This window comes from Pleuronectes platessa, chromosome 12 (genome assembly GCF_947347685.1).
Source record: "Pleuronectes platessa chromosome 12, fPlePla1.1, whole genome shotgun sequence".
Lineage (NCBI taxonomy): Eukaryota > Metazoa > Chordata > Actinopteri > Pleuronectiformes > Pleuronectidae > Pleuronectes > Pleuronectes platessa.
In genome coordinates this window covers 17,054,463-17,069,364 of record NC_070637.1, presented here as the reverse complement: position 1 = coordinate 17,069,364, position 14,902 = coordinate 17,054,463, and the positions used below count along the sequence as shown (strand labels likewise).

Below are 14,902 nucleotides of genomic sequence, written 5' to 3'. Positions count from 1 at the left end.
ACCCGGTTGACCGCTGCAGTTAGCTGGTATTGTGGGTTTGAAAAGTGCACAAGTCGTGATTGGTTATCCTGTGTTTATGAGAAAAACCTACCAGGACTCTGCCAGTGAGCGTCTGAGCCGAGATCATGACGCCGGCCCAGTCTTTGACCGAGGTCATCCATCCCACCTCGCTCATCGGTACTTCCTCCTTCTCATCAGGGCCCTTGATCCCCTTGTCTGCTGACTGATGACTGGCGGGGTTGATCACCTTCTGAGCCTCCTGGAAGAAGAAATAAGAAGCGGCGTTAGGAAATGGAGCATGTGGCATAAAAAATATAGAAATAAAAAAGCAGGAACAGCTTTAGGGAGAATTAAAAAGGCACAAGCATGAAGTGGCATTTAAGAGTGAGGAGAGAAAGACGCTGGCTACGGGGCAGAAATAAATTGATCATATGCGCCCCGCAGAGGCGTTTGTACTCATGAGCTCATGCATGTCCACATTCATGATGAGCTACAACCTCTGAGGGGGAAAAGGGACCACAAGTGCAGCCATCACGCCACGATGGCCTCCATCTGCTATATGTTGAACGTGTGTTAGGTAACGACAGAATGTATGCACAGCCTCTCTTGCCGTTTTGCCCGTATGGCTCTGTCAGTTAAATTTTCCTCGGGCTAGAGACTGTGAGACTGTTGTTCCCATTCAGGCCTCTCAGCGTTCCCACTCGTGTCCGACTGAGCGAGCAGGCTTGCATGGCAGTTTCGTTGACATGCTTTGCTTGGCACAGTCCCTGCATGCAGCTGTTCCTCTCCAGCTGTTCCCTCACTCCTGATTTGACACAAGCAGCCACTCGGCTTTTCCCGTCCTCACGGCGGAAAAAGCCAACGAGTACATTTCCCCCGCAGCTTCAGAGGCCACAAAATCCTGCGATAACACGTAGTAAAACGTTTGCTTATGTCACCCTCAGCCTCATAAAACCGTGGCGCTGGGCCCGGCAACTGCTGTCCACGGAGAATCCCTGGAATTGCAATAACTTTGAGCCCCTGTGTGATGACGGACGATTTGCTCCTTTCAAAAGGAGGAAGGCTAATTTTACCACAGTGCACGAACGCAACAGTTGGAAAAGATTTTTACGATGTCCCTCCTTCACAAGCAGTCATCAAAACCAATTATGTGCCAAGTCAACAAAGTTATAATTCTTTCCCAGGAATATCCCATTGCTTCACTTGACTGGAAATACAAAAAATTACGCAAATAAATAGCAGTGGGTTTGTTTTTGTTTTTTCACCAGACACATTTCTTCCAGGAACCGTGCGGGGTAATCAAAATGTGTAACTAAACCACGCAACCACTGTGTGACCCATATGGGACCACAAAAAAACAAACTGCAGTGTTAAAGAGCAGTGCTATAACAGATGAGCCCAAGAGAGCGCTCCGTCCATTTCAAGAGGATTGTCTGGTCAAATTGGATTACATTTCATAATGATATGGCATGGACACAGCTGCCATTTTCCTAATTTGATTCCAACCCCATAACAATGCCAATAAACTGGCCCTAAAAAAGCCTGACTTAGTCATAAGATCATTATCTGCGGCTGCCGTTGGGCCTCGGTGCTGCCGTGGATAATTCACTTACTTCTGCTTTATATACTCATTAAATAGCTCAGTGTTTCAGGGGACTGGCAAACTTTTAAAGGCATCTGTCATGACCGTGATTTGGAGCATTCGGTTTTGTCTTTGAAATGTCACACAGAACTCAGCGGCTGATTATAGATGGCAGCTATGAATAATGGAAGCAGGCTGACCTCCACAAAGACTTTTGAGTTTCAACATACTGCAAGTATGGGAGACGAAACCACTAGGCCCAGTAGAGGAAAAGTAAGATTATGAATTAACGACAAAATGAATTGATGAGAAACACTCAAATCTCTGTCTATTTCAACAGCTGACTGATTTTAGATTTTGTATTATATAATTAGCTGTCTGATTTTTTTCTATTTAAAATGACTGATCATTGATTTCTATAATCTTTTTAATTCACCATTATTTTAAAATAATATATGACATTGACCTTGTTTTATATTCATGTTTTTATTTGTCCTATGTGTGAAGTTCTTTGCAACAACTCCTCTGAAAGGTGATTTATAAATAAAGTTATTCTAATTGTTATTATTATTCTTTATTTTAAAGACCCTAAACATCCATTACCCTCTTTCACTTAGTACTAAGTTAAGTGCTGCATTTGCTCGAACAAATGTGAGACAACCTGTGTTTACCTGCCATGTGCTGCAAATACTTTTAAAGTATGTCTGCATGCAGGTCAACGTCCACCGGGATGTCTAAGGTTTCTCTCTGGTCGGCCGCGCGCCTGCTCTATAGCCCTTCAGACATGTTGTGGTGGCGTAACATGTGCTAGTCTGTGCCCGACAGTCACTTCTTACCCAGAATTCCCAGAATGCACCACAGTATACACAAATAAGCAGACTAGAACTACTGTGTTTCACGCGAGTCACGTCTCAGAGTAGCTAGCAACATAACTTTCCAGCTCTTGGTGCTACTGTTTCCAGCTGATTTGTTTTCAAGCGTGCCGTGAATGCTTTTAGATGATACGCCAATTTAGTGGGGAAGGGTTGCCAGCTGACTGACAGCTGCATCAAGGAATCACCAAGAAGAAAGCTTGGTACAGCTTAGTTCGAGAGGATTTCAAGATACAAGTCATTCTAATTTGTTTTTACATGATGTGTATTGAGTCGCAGTACAGCGTGTGACTGTGTGTGTGTGTGTGTGTGTGTGTGTGTGTGTGTACGAGCACATGGGCGGTGAGGCAGACCACATGAATAATGGATGCAGTCACAAACTGATGGTCCAGCAGATCAGAAGAGACAGTGTAAACAAGGAATTGCTTCTACTTCATTTGAGTGGCCGGCGGTAGGCCTGAGCTGAGTGAGAGAGAGGGGGGGAGAGAGAGAGAGAGGAGCACTGAAGCAGTCGGCCATGGGAGAATCCATCTGCCGGCTATATATACACACCTGTGATGTCAAACCGAGAGAGAGACAGAGAGGGGTAGAGAGGGAGAGGGGGAGACAGGCGAAGGGAGAGGGGGAGAAGCAGGAGTCAGTAAACATATTTTTAACCAAAGTCAAAAGGGAACAAAATGCCATGAAGGGAATATCCTTTTTGATTATAGGGGTATACAATACATCTGTATTAATCCTGTATTTGGTTAAGAGCAATTTTAAAGTCGAGGAAGATTTCAATTTCATCTTATTAAATAAAAATAGTTTCACGGGAAGTGTGGTTTCGAGGTAATTTTACCATTATATCAATATAAAAAGTGTAAGACGCAACATTTCCAATTAAAAATGTCCATCGTTCATTTTCCTACTTTCAAGAAGCTTTCTATAACGAGACACATGAACACTGTTAATATTAGTATTGTACCAATTAACGGAGTACACAGGGGACTCATGGTATTAATGAGAAAGAGAGGGACGGATATAACTCTGTACAGGGAGGAGGACAGAAACAGGACTGACTGAAGTGCAGTGGACAGGGACAGTGAGACGGAGGCTGCTGGAGCTGAACCAGGACGACGAGTCAAAGCGAGATTCAGATGGAGTGAAGACGATAGAATGACAGAACAATAGAGCGAGATGGGCAGGAATAATGACAGAGGGACACAAATTACAGGACATCACGGGAGACAGGACACCGAGCAAACGCAGGACGCAGAGAGAGGTGGAGGACAGCGACAGAGAGACAAAGATACCGCGGGACAGGGAGATAAACAAGTGGCCAGGAAGACAGACAGCGAGGCAGATTAGGAATAAGAGAAACAGCAAGCGAGGGACCAGACACAGAAAGACAGAGAGACAGAGAGAGAGCGACGGGGGGAAAGACAAGAGAGAGAGACAGAAATATGCCCATGTGACTCCACTGATCTAACAGGACTTGGCTTTAGCGCAGCTGTTGCTCTGGCTTTCGTCCTCATCGCTGAGGAAAACTCTATTCCAGTGTGAGAGGCTATTTATAGCCGAACCCAGGGAGACGCTAAACTAGCGAATCTCATAACACGCTCCGTTCGCCATGTTTGCTATTTTAACGCCGGTACAGTTACCCAGTGTCCCTGGGTCACAGACCCTCACTGGGTCACATCGAAAGAACAGGGAGCCTCTTCACATACGCAAACACACAAGGCTGAATGTGACAACACCACGCGGAGAAAAGGCGGTTATTTCTGTGCACAGGTCAAGCCGACTGAACCGTATAGAATGAAGGCGGCTAAAATGTACAGTGTTGTGTTTCCCCCCACGGAGGAATCCTCCCGCTCAGTGACGCTCTGTATGTATCACATGTCCCCACATATGTTACTGGAAAACATCGGGGACAGCGTTTGAAAAATAAATAAGATGATGGATGATCCAGAGGCTAGGGGCTTACCTCCACTGCCATGTGTTTGACTTAGGGATTACACCGGTACAGCCTGGAATTCAATCTGCTCAGGACGCCACATTTTCTGTCCCCACACAAATGTCATTTACAGACTATAGCTGCACATGTGGTACAGGAGATACGGTCGCCCTATTTGCTTTAAAAAATATATAAAAAGGTATATAGGTGAAAAGGTATTGAGCAAGAGCAGTGCTATGTAAAAGAGTAACTATGGAACAATTTTATGTCCTCAGGTTTCTGCAGGTTTGAGTTTATACAGAGAAAAATCCTTTGTAGAAAACTTATAGTTCAGCCCCGTCAACCAAGAAACTCTGAAACTATAAATCAGTCAAGCCACAAGTCCAAACCATCCCAAGACCGACAAAGTACATCATCCCAGTGTGATCACTGGTCTCACCGGGGATATCCAAGCGATCAGTGTTACCGAAAACTTTGTCCATCTCCAGAATCACATTAGCCCGGCGCTGCCCCTCTGGGCCGGGGCCTATTCTGAGCGCTGCTGGCAGGAGCAGGATTAGACGATTTGTGGACACTGGACTAAATAGATGACATCCACAATGTCGGCAAACAGGAAGACAAGCCAAACGGTTTTACATCTCTGTCCATCTCCGCTGGACAGCACGCCCCGATGTGCACGCCACTGCAGGAACTCATTTCTCAAAAACGGCTGCGCTCCATGTCCGGCTATTTGTCCGCAACTCAATGTATAGTCCTGTTGATTCATAATGCCATAGTGCAGCTCTTCCATTGATACAACATTTAAAGCCGCCGGGATTAAAATAGATGACTTGAATCGTGGGAGATTGAAAGGTCAGCACTTGTCATCTAGGAACTCATCTTAATGTCAGCGGATCATAGACGGCCCGTAGCTCAGATGAGGGCACGCTGAAGATTTGAAGGGTAAATAATTAAACAGCCCAAATTAAAGATTTAATTGGAACATATCTGGAGTAAAAAGGGCAAAGCTATGGATCAGAGAGAATGAGCATAAGAAGGAATGTACCCTGCGTGTGTCTCTTTTCCCTCTCGGTGCGGTGGTTCCGCCGCTGGGAGCTTCAGAGTGAGCAAACCCAATAAGACCGACCGCTGGTTTCACTTAGTTTACAATGTGGCCAAAGCAATAAACGCCATTGCAGCTGTTTCAGACCTCAAAAATCAATATCATCATTTTCTTTGCACTCTCCTTCTTTACTCTGAGAGATTGATGACCTCATCACTGGAAGTTGCAGCCAACAATCACGGGACCGCGAACCCCCGATAATTCACCCCGATCGAGTGGATCAGCTGTCACTCAGACTCTGATGGACTCTTGGTTTCTCCTGTATTTGACTGCAGATCATTTCCCCCTGTATTCATCCAGGAAATCGGACATTAGGAAAAATTCACGGCCTCAGACTCACGGACCATGAAAACAATTAATCGCCACCATGATGACTTTAATGCAGATGTGAGAGAGTGAATTCAACAGATGGGTGTGTATAGGGGCTAAACTTCCATTAGCGCACGCAAATCCCATTCTTCACATGTGCACATGCTAATGTCGATCATTTCGTTCTTGACAGGTTTAATTATTTGTTTACACAATGTAGAGTTGGCTTGTTACTATGGTGACACTCACCGACTCACAGCCTCTCAATGCAAACGCTTGAAAAGAGTCCATTAAATAAACCAGACAAATGGCTTGTATGACATTAGAAGAATTTAATAGCAGCGGTTATCACACAATGGACGGACACACATTCAATAAAAATAAAAAATCTATTATCTCTGCTGTTTAAATTGATAATATAATGATGTGATAATCATAATGGCACTACCTTTTGGATCGTGTGTTTAATTCAGCCCGAGTCTGTTTCTTAATCCCATAATGCATCAGTATTTTACTTTGGTTTGCTTTTTCTAAAAATTGTATTTCTAACTTTGTGCTTCCTGGCTTTTAATCCATTCTTGTGTTGCCTTCATTTGATCCGTGATCGATGAAGCACTTTGGCTCAGCTTCGGTTCTTTTGAATTTGATACAGAAATAAATCTTGCTGACTTCACTGTTACAGTAAATAAATGAGCATGATGTGTCCTGACCCAGACTATAACCTGCAACATTTTCCCACCGGGGGGTTACATACCATTCTATCCTATCAGAAAGTAGGTGAAAGGAAAAAAAATGTATAAAAAGGCAACATGCTTGAATGACATCAGCCTTTATCGTGCTATAACCATCAGTGGCACAATCACCTGGGGCTAATCCACCATTTTGTACGAGCAGCCCAGTGTAGATGTGAATGAGTGTTGCTGCATGAATGTGCAAGTGGAGCATTCAAGACAAGCAGCCTTTACGGTCACAGGAGGTCCTCCAGCATTTAGACATCACCCACAAAAAAGAAAAAGAACAAAGAAACACATCCGGTGTGTATTCCACTGTCATTGCATTAAATTATATTATGCAATGATGTCCCTGTGATGTTCTTGTTGCTTAGAACCACCAACCTCCATCTCAGAGGCCGCAACCATAAGGTTACACTCCATTTTCTATTATTGGTGGAGAAGTCTTTCCTTCTCTCAAGGGTATATCAATTCTCTACTGTGTTTGTATGTGTATGTGTGTGTGTGTGTGTGCGTGTGCGTTTGTGTTTGTATTTACAGTATATGTGAGCGTTAAGGCCAATGATTGATCTGCAGTTCATCTAGGGTTCGCTTTGTGTCAGCATCGTTTACCACACCAATGAATCAGGCGGTAATGGCGTGCCTCTGAACCCGCCGCCCGTCTGGACCTTCTCACCATGGAGCCCGTGGCAGAACTCGTGTGCGAGCTCCATCAGCAGCAGGACGCTCTCAGCTGCACACAACACTACAGAGCCATGCACCCAGGTTACTTCTGAGATACATAATGGCTTTTAACCATATTTCCGCATGGTGTCCAGCTTTATTCCAGGATATTACTGAGGTATTCTTGGAATATTTTATTTTCAGTTCAATTAATCATTTAGTAGGAAAACGGCTCCAGATGCACTTACTGACCCACCTACATACAAAGTAAACCCATTTAAAAGAAGAAATGTTGTGTCAATACAGGTCAAAAAGGTTGCCTAATTAGCCATTTAGCAATAGGGAGATTGGAATCACATTTCATAATCACATCCTTTCGGGAGTTTCTTAAATCTGGAGAGGTAATCCTTTCAGTTTTTTCTGAATGTCCCTGAAGTCATGCAAGAATGTCTTAAGCTTTGTCCACAACCAATGAGCCCTCCTCTCTACCACTTAACCATCGGCAACACATATTTGATACGTCAGGTTCATATTTATGTAATCTCTGTGGTGTAGTATAAATTGGTACGTGGAGAAAGTTGTAATGAACCAATCTGCCTCTAGCATTAATAGTGCCAGACAAGTGTCACACCCATTTCAGAATCTCATCTCTCCCTAGATCTATGCAACCCTGGCTTTAAAGTTCCATCCACCTGCAGAGAACTGTGACTCACCTCTTTGTCCCTGATGAATCAGCATTTCCAGTGGAGTATTCTTAAGAGGTTCATTTGAGAAGTCATGATAGGGACCTAATGATAGGCCGTTTAATGTGGCACAGTCAGCACAGTCACCTCATCCCAGAGCATATCCCTGATCCTCGTTATGAGCGGGGGGCCCCCGTGAGTATTAATTTGAAGACATAAAATCTCACATGATCACCAACATCTATAACCGTTATCTCAACCTGGGTTATAATAACTTCTTGTAATCCTTCTAAAAGCCTTTTTATTACTTGATGTACCCAATATTCCACATGCTTTACCATTTTCAATTTATGTTACTAATTACAATTGCTGTTTGAAATAGTACTCATACAAAACGCTTGAATTAGAGACATTGATTTTCTATTTAACTGATATTCATCGTCTGGGGACCTGCTATCATTACATATTACAAGATTCATATAAAACCAGAACCAAACCATTTGAATCATTTCCATTTTCATCCTTATCAGTAACAATGTGTCGTTTCTAATGAACCATTTTGGAGTTCTATAAAAAAAAAGTTTGCTATAAATGAACAGAAACTTTCAGGCTTTCTTCTGCTCAGGCCCGCTTCCTCCACAGCCTTCATGGAATTTAAAGAGCAGCAGCCCAAACAGCAGCAGCAACAGTCTTTTCAAGGCATCACCTGTCTCGGCCCTGACACCCCGTGGCCCTCGCAACACTTTAATGAGCTTTCCAGCTAAATACAGACGGTTCGCTCTACGTCAATAAGCGTCTCGGAGTACAACAGACAGATGAAACCCAGACGCCCATTACCGTCTGCAGACCAGGTCATTTAGGTGTTTTCCAGCAGTGGAAAACAACCACGACGGCAGCCATTGCCCTAATTGGCTCCCTGTTATCTAACCTGCACTGATCAATGACTCCCGCTCTATAAAGAGCAACATATAGACATGACTGTCAGATTCTTTTTTTTAGCAGGCTACACCAGCAGGCTGGTTTAATCCCAAAATACAATGATTTCAACTATAAGGAGGGGGAATCTGAATCTCAGTTTTGAAAGAAAACAAATTAATCAGCCCAGGATTACAACATGTAAATTGATTTTGATCACAAACATGTATTATAAATCAATCTATCCATCCATTACATATTACTGCTGATCATTTGAGGGTTGAGGAGGAGCTGGAGCCAATCCCAGCTGATATTGGACAAGCGGCCACTAACACAGATATGTATTATTATATCAGTATTTAATTATATTTATCATTAGCACCAATCATTCCCTTTCTCATGTGTACATCTTTACACTCAAATGCAAATCAGTTTTCAATGCATTCTACCATTGTCAAGCTTAATGACACAGTGTCAGAGTCACTGAATCTCTCTGAATTGGTTTATTATACTAAAAGCTTTTCCTAACAGTTTCTCCTCCCTGTACGTGTGTGTATATATATATATACGGATACACACAATGGAGCAAATGCACTTAAATATGCACACACACTGCAAAAAAGAAAAATGATGTGTGTTGGAGAGGGGATTTAATATTCCTTAATCGACTGAATCAGTTACTCTCAATGGAGGGTAAGTTCTTTCTACAATACACGACTATATCAATCTATATAATACGTCGTTGTAAAGGAATATTACTGAACAGACAAACACCCACAATACTCCTTGATACCCTTTTTTTTCCCCAGATTTTATGAATTTGAAAAACGGAGCCCTGTGTGTTATGTTGCTGTTTATTTATTTGTAGGTTTGGACCGGGCTCTGTTTCTTTAAGGATTTGTCACTCCAGAGAATATAGACCTATAACCACTGAGTGGGAGATGCTGCATGACAGGATACAGCTCCTGAGGATTGCGGTCCATGCATAAGATATGAATGTGAGTGTGAGCGCTGGCTTTCAGCACGACAAGCTGGCAGTATGCAGTGCATTCAGAAAATAATCAGACCCCTACAAGTTATTTCACATTTACTATATAAACGCTCTGAATACCTACGTATGTATCTATGGGCAAGTGCGATATCTTGATTCTTCCTTTTAAAGATATGTCTGTTTTTACTTTGGGGCAGTGTGCTGGCACCGTCGCCTCACAGCGGGAAGGTTCTTAGTTTGAATCCCGTAGTTTGCATGTTCTCCCTGTATTTTTTTTATAGATTTCTGTGTGTACTGCAGCTGCCAGTCTGGAAACAGAAACCGATTTGAACCGCCCCTGTATGATGTCACACACCTAAGAAACCAATCCTGTCTTGTGGGTGGGGCTTAGTATCAGGTGAGCTGTGAGAGTGAGGACCTTCAATCAAGGGCGGGGCCATATTAGCATATTCACAGACCTAAGTAACAAAATGAGAAATGAAGGTGTTGAGCTACATCTAAGACGTTTTCAAGCCATTGGGGTATTTAATTTTTCATGACAAACCTTTGAAATATTTATATTATATCTTTTTTTTTCCTGTAATAATTCCTTCAGCACTGAATACTTGAATATGAGAAGATAGCACTCTCATCTTTTTAACATGGAACAGGAGGCCTCTTTATTCTAACTGTGTTTTCCTCTGTGATTTATTCCTACAGTCAAGAGCAATGAGCCTCCATGTTCAGCAGCTGCCTTCATGACCTCCCTTGATTGGTCCTCTCCTCACGAACCATCATCCAATCAAACCACTATTATCATCCACATTCAGTTACCAGACCATTACCCCTGAGCTACACTCTCAGGTAATCTGCTATAACCACATATCCTCTATCTACCTTCCCAACCCTGCCTCACCTCTCCTCTACCTCCATCACAATCTCTCCTTCTTTATCCCACCCTTTCACTTTCTCATCAGTTCCCCCTTTCAGCTTCACTTTAGCTCTCGCCTCTCTCTTTTCCTCTCCACTCCACCGGCTTAACAGACGCCCGAAGAGACCACCGAGATTAGGCTCTGCGCTGGAGAGACGGGTCTCGTTAACTTTATCTTCTGCTGATGCAAAAAATACTCTCAAAAACTCTTACTGATGTCCGCGGAGCACAGGACTGTATGAATATATTTGAAGAACTGAATATTACTCAACAGTTCTACTTGTTAATTTGCTTAAAAAAAGATTAAATTGATTAATGGGCGTTAAACAAAGCGTGAATACTTCCAGTTTTCAGAGACTGTGTCAATCGGTGACACATTGCTTTACACAACACAGGGGTCAACCATGTTATTTGCAAAACGTTCCAGTTAAAAGGCAATAGAAGAGGCAGCAGGCTGAGACTAATGATTCAGAGACTTGCCCTTGATTCGAGAACAGCTCAGAGGCTAACGAATGGAAGTGCTATGATTTTCTAACTCTAGGCTCATTTAATCATTTTATATTTAGATCCCACGCCTCCCACTGGGGGAAATAAATCAGCTTCCTTCATCCAGCGTTTGGATGTTTGAACCCTGGAGTTAGGAAAAGGAAACGGGGAGAGGACGCCACTGGTTCGCTGCGGCTCGCGTTCCCCCCCCACCTCAAAGTGTGTTCCACAGGGAAGGTTGTGTTTCTTTAGCGTGACCCCGGACAGAGAGGACTTTGACCTCAGCTAACAAGATCCATTAGGAGGAGCCTGGATGAAACATTGCAGCAAGTGTGTGTACACGTTCCGGATCCTACAGAGAATCAGTGTAATTATGCAAGATGGCAGCACAGAAAAACCGATCTGTGTGTTTATAGGAAAGGTCATCGCCCTCGGAGGAACACTGGACCGTATTGCGCTGCATTAAGCCTCTGTGTGATGTGGAGTGTAAAGTGGGCTGCAGGGGGAGGAGCCGGGCAACATCTCTCCCTCCGTCTGCGACTGTGTGTGTGTGGCTCGACTTTAACCAATCAAAGGGTTTTCTATTGTAGAGTGAAACATCCAGAGACAAGGCACACAGAGCTCAGAGGAGGCGCTCTGCGTCCGAGTCGAACCGTGTTTGTTTGTGTTCAGTGTGCGACGCGCTTCAGCTCTTGTCGCCGCTGTGATCTGCCCGTTCCTGTTAGTGCCATTGTTATTGAGTTTGGAACAGGTCTGGGATTTGAGGAGCTGACAGAGAGCATTGTGGGATTGCCTTTCGCCCGAGGTCTTGAGAGGCATCCCCTGTGATGATGGCGCTGCGATGTGGGGGTGGTTTGTGCGAGTAGGGGGTGGAGAAAACCTCCTCCCCCCCCGACTCAGCAGTTTGACCCTCGCAGGCTTAGTGCAGGCTGCACTGTCGAGCTCAAATAAACAAGTCTGAAAATTCAGCACAAAAACAAAATAAAGTGTTGTCACTGTGCGTTAGAGAGAGAGAGCTGGCAACAGCCTTCACATGGGATGATGTGAGGACTGAATCAGCTCTCCTCTACTGTCCACGCAGTGTGCACTTGATCACTGCAGCACTGTGCGAACCCAAGGACAAGTCACTGGGGGTGACACACGGAGTGAGTTATGGCTGCATTTGCATGGGAGGATTTACTTTATGAAATTATATTGGCGCAACACCACAGAGCACAAGGGAGGAGTGTGTGTGTGTGTGTGTGAAGTGTGTCTGTGTGCGCGTGACAAGTGATTCATCACACGGCAGCTAGAACTCTTCAAAGCTCTTCACTTAAACATGATCTCTGCTGCCCTTGCAGATGACAACTACAGTGATGTACTTGGAGGCTCTGTTGTGATGTGTGTGGACAGGGGAGGGTCGTCATGATGAGGCTTGACATCCGTAAACAGAGCCGATGACAGATTATATATAAATAATTTATATTGTCCTATAAATCGTCACGTCCTCGGACCGTAAACGTCTTTTTATTAAACCTCCACAAACTGCTTTTTCTTATATTGTTTTTCCATTAAGCCTCATTTGTGTATATATATATATATATATATATATATATCTATTTACACAATTTGTAACTAGAGATATAAAGTTAGTGTGTTTGAATATATATTAAATAAGTATAATACATATTTATAGTGATTGCTGATATACACTGCATTTTTTTCATTTGCAACATTTATTCAAAGGTTTTATGGGAATGACACAACATGGGTTACGTCATAATGAAGACAGTTTCCTCTTCATCTGGGGCTTGAGACGCTGCACAGCTAAGAGCTGGCCCCGGTAATCCACTCATCTCGATGCATAATGCCTGTTGCAGCACAGTAACCTCCGGCTCGTGAGCTCCTCTGCAAATGCAGCAGTGAGGAAATCCACATCGCTAATCCCCCGGCCTTAGTGCATTTATTTAACAGGCTCTGGACGGCCAGCGAAGGTTTTTCCTCAAAGAACATCTTCTTTCTCCGTCACTGGCTAATAGCCACTGTTAATCAATAGAGTTGTAAGTGCTTTTTAGTGCTCGGCCCCAGGCCCATTTGTCAAAATAAAAGCAGTGAGTGCCCAGGGGACTAATCAAAAGGGATGAAGCAACAGGGAAACTTGCAGCTTGGTAACATGAGAAGGAGTTAGGGATGGGACACAGCCGGGGTGAAGGCATGTCCAGTGGCTGCTTCAGATTACAGCTTGAAAATGTTATTAAATTCATATGTTGTTAGAATTTTTATGAACAATGATCAAAGGCAATATAGTGGGATTCAGTCATATAAATATCCGATGTGCACTATTTGGATTTTTCTCATTTAAATATAATTTCCAAATAATAACAATGACAACAATTATGATATTATTATTAATAGCAATAATAAAGGGACATATTATTCCAGCAAGATAAAAACCATGCCACATTTAAATACATTTAGAAAACGAAAGTTATGAATGGGTTTAATAAAATAAATCCACTCTCTCTCTCTCTCTTCACATAAATCCAGCACAACTCTTTCAGAATAAGCGCAGTGCACGGGGGGGGGGATAAGATCATGATGGACAAACGTCTCTCTCATAAGAGCAGTCCATCGCACACGGCTTGTCGCTTAGCAACAGAGACCTGGCGGGCAGACAGTAGGTGTGTGAGACCGAGCGCGTGGGAGGGGAGGATGGGAGGAGGAGGGGGGAGGGAGAGAGAGAGGAACAGGGAGGAAAAAGACACAGGGAGAGAGAGGAAAAGGCAGCGAGGAGACGTGATGAAAGAGGCGCTGCGGGAGAGATTCGGCCTGCGTCAACAAATGACTGTGACAAGCAGAAAAATGAATATTCAACGATTTGAACAGGGGATGAGGTAAACAATGGGCACGTCTTAATTATATCTCTTTCATGTGTCACTGTTCTCAGCCAGGTTTACATCGGTTGTTCAATAATCACGATCAGAAGAACGCGTGAATCTAAATGACGAAGAGACGTCTGTTGGCAGCAGCACTGCAGGGACTAAAGAAAACGAACAGACCACTTTATGAGACAAGTTCGGTTATTTCCCATGTTAGTTGTAACATGAAAGCTGCTGTGTTGCTGCCTTAAAATATAAATTGCTTTTTCCAGCGTGGCCCGTGGCTGTTTATAGAGGTTCAGTTTGCAATGTGATTTTTATATTAGAGCTGCAGTCGATAAAATAAATACAAATCTGAAATCGTTTCTACTCCTAAACCGTAAAATGTGCACGTTATCTTCAGATGAACTCCACCTGGCTTTATTGGCCTAAACGAATATAAACATGAAAAACTAGCATTTGCAGCATATTACATCAATATTAGACCAAGCTCATTGAAACATGTGAAATATGTTCACGCTCAAAGCCTCAAGTATTAAAGCTGATGTAGCGTGAACATTTTAACTCACCTTTTATAGACGATTTGTCAGTTGATGGGCTGTGATATGCAAATAGGTGTTTGCAAGGTTTACACTTCAATAAATCAGATGTAATTATCCTGAAGTTATTTTTATGTTGCGCTTTACCTGCCATGAATGTGAGATCAGCCAATGAGAATTAAGATTCAACCACAGGAGACTACAGAGAATGGAAGCTCTGACAGAAAAGAGATTTGAGGATGAAATCAGAGTTGTGTTTTCAAAATACTGATAAGTACACACACTACAGGTCTGTTGATCAGATTACATTTGCTCTACGGACAACTTT

At 43.2% G+C, this 14,902-nt stretch overlaps 1 protein-coding gene across 1 annotated transcript in view; it reads right to left on the bottom strand.

The window, feature by feature from the left end:
• kcnma1a (potassium large conductance calcium-activated channel, subfamily M, alpha member 1a) overlaps positions 1-14,902 on the bottom strand; it is a 133,490-nt gene that overhangs the window by 98,464 nt on the left and 20,124 nt on the right. The window contains exon 2 of the mRNA XM_053436305.1: positions 92-259. Coding sequence (XP_053292280.1) covers positions 92-259 — 168 coding nt within the window. The remainder of the gene's footprint in view (positions 1-91; positions 260-14,902) is intronic.